The 5,524-nt window shown below is 34.0% G+C and overlaps 1 protein-coding gene across 1 annotated transcript; it reads right to left on the reverse strand.

The window, feature by feature from the left end:
* Positions 1 to 4,660: 4,660 nt before the first annotated feature.
* On the reverse strand, positions 4,661 to 5,167 carry LOC122013741. Its single transcript, XM_042569969.1, has one exon. The coding sequence runs from the start codon at positions 5,165 to 5,167 to the stop codon at positions 4,661 to 4,663; it is 507 nt and encodes a 168-aa protein (XP_042425903.1).
* Between the last annotated feature and the right edge of the window lie 357 nt (positions 5,168 to 5,524).

Here is a 5,524-nt window from a genome sequence, read left to right on the forward strand (position 1 = left end):
ATGAACTTGAGTTGGGTGTTCGGGACGAACACGGGAAACTCAAGTTCATCGGGAGATCATAATCAATTCCTCCTCTCGGTCCCTATTGTAACCTCTTATATGAAGCCTTATATCCACCCAAAACCTAGCCTCTTAGCCCATACTAGGGGCCGACCCCTATCCTTGCTTGGAGCCCAAGCAAGGGGCCGGCCAAGCCAAGCTTGGTGCTTGAGCTAGGACCGGCCAAGCCTTGCTTGGTGCCCAAGCAAGGGGTCGACCAAGTGTGAAAGGGAAGAGGGATTTTATTAAAAATAAAATTTTGATAAAATCTTTCCTTTTATATTTTAATCCACATGATTTTAAAAGAGAGTTTTAAATTTTAAAATCTTTCCTTTTATAGATTTTCTACAAAAGATTAAAAGAGAGATTAGATATCTTTCCTTATTTGTAGTTATCTATAATGTGAAAGAAAGATTTTAATTTTTTGACAAAACTTTTCCTTTTTGTAATCATGATATAAAAGGAGTTTTATTTTTAAATCTTATCTTTTATAGATATCCATAAAAGGATTTAAAAGAGAGATTTTAATTTATAAAACATTCCTCTTATAACTAACTACAAAAGGGATATTTTAAAAGAGATATTTTAATTTTTGTTTAAAATCTTTCCTTGTTTGGTTTTACAAGAGGTGACCGGCCAATATAGAGTAATTAAAGGAAGTTTTATTTTTGTTATAAAACTTTCCTTTTTTGGATTCACCAAGGATTATAAAAGAGATGGGGAGGGTGCCTTCATGACACACAACTCTATTTTATTGTTCCTCTCTCTTTTCTTTTGGTGGCCGACCCTCTCCCTTTCTCTCTTCTCCTTTGATTTCCACTTTGTGGTCGGCGGCATCTATTCTTTTAGGAGTCTTGATGGCCGGTTACTAGGAGGAGAAGAAGAAGAGAAAGGAGACTCTCTTGTCTAGATCCCTTTGGTGGCCGAAGCTTGGAGAAAGAGAAGAAGGCTTAGGTGGATTTCTTCTTGGTAGATCGTCGCCCACACGATGTCCAAGAGAAGGAGAGGAATACAATAGAAGATCAAGAGATTTTTTATTTACAAAGAAAGGTATAACTAGTTGTCTTGTTCCGCATCATACTAGTTTTTCTTTGTATGGATTTTGAAATACCAAACACAAGAGGCTAACGATTCTAGGCAATCAATTTTATGTTTCGATTTTGTGTTTTTTTTTATTTTTCGAACTTGTGATTCGATTGTTCTTATTGGTTAAACCTAGGGTTGCTATAAGGAGATTAAATATTAAATTTCGTTGAAAGACTTTGTTTAGGAAGTGATGGATGATCTCATACCCAAGAAGACCTAGTGTCTCGCCATGTTTAATCTGGAAGTCGATTTCTGAAATAAATATTTAATCAAATTTGTAACATAAGTAGATTTGGATTAATAATGTTAAGCATCGTTTGCGATCCAAGTCTAAACCTCTAAGAACAGATAAGTTGAATTTAGAATCAATAATGTTAAGTTCTGTTTACGATTCCAAATTTAATTTCTAAAGAACATAATAGGTTATTAGGAAAGGTTCAGGACTTGTATAAAATTTTTATACAAGGGAACCGGTACAATATTCTGAATAGCAACCAACATTAAGTTCAACTACTCGAATAAATGGAATCTGTCAATTTGATTCATCCTTAAATTTTCCTCATCACCTCCACTTGCAAAGTAGAATACTAGAAATGGAGGATTCAATAACCGATTTGACGGAAGTACAGTAGATTCATATACTAAAGGTGTGTTGATCTAGATGTCTTGCTTGAGTAGAACAACATAAGAATGTGGCTTTCGGAAAAAGAGCATCAAATTCCTGCAGTGCAATCTCTCAGTTAACTAACTACTCCACAATCATGAGACAACAGCCTCCAGTACAACAATTATAGATATCTTTCTTGCTTCCCCAAGTAATCATCTTGAAAGCACGAATCTACATATTCTTACTTGATGCACTCAATCTCACAAAGAAACATCAATTCGCACCATCAGATTCTCCAAACTATACTAATTCTAATACATTCAGAAAACAAATCAAGACAAAAAACCCCAAGTATGGTTGCATCTTACTCATGTAGAACAGCTTAAAAATGAGGTTTTTTCTCCTGCTTTCCCAGTAGAGCATCACTGAAACTCCCCAAAGTGCCGCCGATCGACTCAACCCAACCGGTTCAGTTTTAAGACACTGGTGCTTAGTTTGAATGTTGGGGCAACGGATATTACATTAAGTACAAGGTCACATGCATGCTTTAGTGCTGTTGTTCTTTCTGTTTGGTTTCTTGCCTCATTGAAGAGGTTGAATTAAATTTGCTGATTGAAATAGTTGACGATTGAACAGGAATGAGTTAATGCTTTCAGCTCAGTTTCAGGCTAATTAAACAGAGGAGGATGATCTTTCAGAATAATGTGGCACATTTTCCTTTTATTTATTTATAAGTTTATTTTTACAAACTAAGCATAAGATTCATCCATTATTATTATTATTGATGGCATATCTATTAGATTTGAGAAAATGTCAGTTTGATTTTTGCACCAGACAATGAGAAAATGTCTATTTGCATGAACAGGCCTTTGGGTCACTTACCTATCAGCGGTGGTGCATCACAGGCCTTTCAGACTTGCAATCTACAGTCACAGGTGACCCTGAATTATTATGGAGATTGGCTGGTGGTAGTTTTTGAGGCGATCTGTCATATATTATTATTTATTGTTACACTATCCACTTTCACACTGCGGCACCTTCAGAAATTCTTACAGTTCTTGAGACTTATTTAGGTTTGGTAAGAGGTTAGATCAAGTTTTCTCATCGCGATAGACATGCTGATCGATCTGATAGAAAAGATAAACAAATATAAGATATGGAGCAATCAATTAGCAAGAGTAGAGATAAAATTAGAATTAATTATATTTTCATAAATCCAACGCGTTTCTTATTTCTAACGCTATTGTAACAGTTACATACGTGTATAAATTACTCTTTAGTTGTTATAATATGTGAAAGCTACCAACTATTTTAAAATAATTTTGATAAGTTTAAAATTTTTTGACCAAGTTGATAAAGAATATTTTGATATAATAGTATTTAGAATTTAAGATTTAGAGTTTTAAAATTTTAAGGTTTAGTGTAGAAGCGACTCAGTAGCTACTACAATATAAAAACTAATGTAAAAAATCAATTATTTCATTTTAATTCAAATTACTACACACAAATTATTATCATATCAAAATACTCTTTAATAATTTCATCAAAATTATTTTAAATTAGTCCAAATCATTTTAAAATATGTTGTAACTAAATTTTAAATCATAAACACTGAATACTATTATATAAAAAATACCCTCTACTAACTAAGTCAAACATTGTTTAAAATTTATCAAAATTATTTTAATAATTATATTAAGTGTTATATGTTATAACAATTATTATGCAATTGTTACACACACTACAATACTATTATATTGTGTTCCACTACAATAGTATTATATTAAGTGTTCCACTTTGTTGAAACGGGCACAATGTAATTTTCAAGTATATTAATGTCCAACTAAGAGTGTAATCGAGCCGAGTCGAGTTGAATTTTTAAATGTTTAAGTTTGACTCGTTTATAATCGAGCCGAGGTCGAGCTTTATTTAACAAATATATTCATAACTCACGAGCTTATTCAAGTTTTTATCGAACCTAAACAAGCTTAATAAACATAAATTATAAATTTAAATATTTATTAAAAATTAAATTATATATTTCGAGAAAATTATAATATTCTTATTAAAATTTATAATTATATTCTAATAAATAAATTTAATATACTTGTCTATATGTTTCATAAGTAAAGTGTAAAATTTATAAATTCAATATCAAAACTATTTTTTTTATTTAAAAATTAATTCATGAGTTTAACGAACATGTTCACGAACTAACGAGCCGAATATTGTGAAACTTGAGCTTGATTTGTTTATCTTAACGAGCCTCATTAAACGAGTTCAAACGAACTTTTATCGAATCAAGTTTCGAATAACTCATGAGTAACTTGGTTCATGTACACCCCTATGTCCAACTCAATAGATTTTGTATCATTACATATTACGAATTTTAAAAATAACACAAGAAAAGAATGTATCATTACATATTATGAATTTTTAAAAATAACACAAGAAAAGAAAATAGGAAGTAGAACATACCTGGTTTCACTAGCAACTGAATCATGGGTACTCAAGAAATCATGCAACTCTTCAAACATAAGTGTAGAAAATTGATGCACTCATTATCAACTTGTTCTTACTTCTTGTTCTTGGCGGAATAACGATGATAGAAGATGTAGCATAGCCAACGTCCAAGTTTATTGTGCTTAACTAACTTACGAAAATGAGAAATCAACAAGTTATCCTAATAGTAAAAAGGAGGATGCGTGTTCGTAAGAGCTGACACCTGGATTAATATAATAAAAAAAGAGTGACTAACAAAATGGTTAGAATTAAGAAATTCGGAATACTAAGCGAGTGGTTAGAGTCTGACCTTCCAATTATGCAATAAGTTGGAAAAGTCACACCACACCATGGTTATTTTAGTTGAGGTGAAAGACCCATTCGCCACTTGTTAGGTATCTCTGCAAATAAACTAAATTAGTAAAACTACGAATTACTTTTGCTTAAACCATCTGGTAGACTCCTCAGTTCTTGGCACCCAAATATCTGCAAAATTTCGAGTCCCCGAAGGTTCTGCCAACCAACAAATTTAGAAATAGGCATTAGCATCTCATTGCTCAACGAGAGTTTCAACAAAAGTGATTCTATCGTAAGTCTTGGAAATTGCATATGAAATTCCTTGAGCTTTGGACACTGAATTAGGGTCAATGTCCAAAGACGTTGAAAAGGACGTTCACAATGTGTGTTCTTCAAGTCCAGCCACTTCTCGAACCTAGAAATTTCAGAGAATGTGAGTCTCTCCAATTGATTAAATACATATTTGTGATCTTTCCCGTAGAATGTTTCATCTATTACTCTGACGGAATCAAAACCACTTATTGCAACCTCCTCGAGGTAATGTAGATGCCCAAGTGGTGGTAGTCTCTCACACCTCCTGAGATTTACAAGATGAACTGTAGTCAAATTATTGAGAACAGAATCTTTCTCGGTCATCATCAGCCTAAAAGGATGAAACCATCTTCAAGACCCTCAAATCTCGTAGGTTATGTTGGAAGCCTTGGGTCAGTTGCATTGTGGGCTCCAAAGTTCCTTTAGCAACCATATCATTCCACCATTCCCAATGCAACATCAACTCATTAAGATATTGATTCTCCCGTAAATTTGAAAGTGGAGTGATCCCGTCCGGAAGCTGAGTCGGACGGAGGCCGGTCGCGGTGGACTGGACGTTGACGGAAAGTCGCGGGCGGTGCAGGCTCCCCACGGGTGGCTGATGCGGCTGCAGGACCCTGCGCACACTCAGACGATCCCCCCCTCACGTTAGAGACCAAAACCCAGGGAAAAAGTCCCCGG

The sequence above is a fragment of the Zingiber officinale genome, chromosome 8B (assembly GCF_018446385.1).
Source record: "Zingiber officinale cultivar Zhangliang chromosome 8B, Zo_v1.1, whole genome shotgun sequence".
Taxonomy (NCBI): Eukaryota; Viridiplantae; Streptophyta; class Magnoliopsida; order Zingiberales; family Zingiberaceae; genus Zingiber; species Zingiber officinale.

What these genes read in the sequence shown, in the direction of transcription:
- LOC122013741 (XM_042569969.1), bottom strand. Translation starts at nt 5,167, where the DNA reads ATGACCGAGAAAGATTCTGTTCTCAATAATTTGACTACAGTTCATCTT.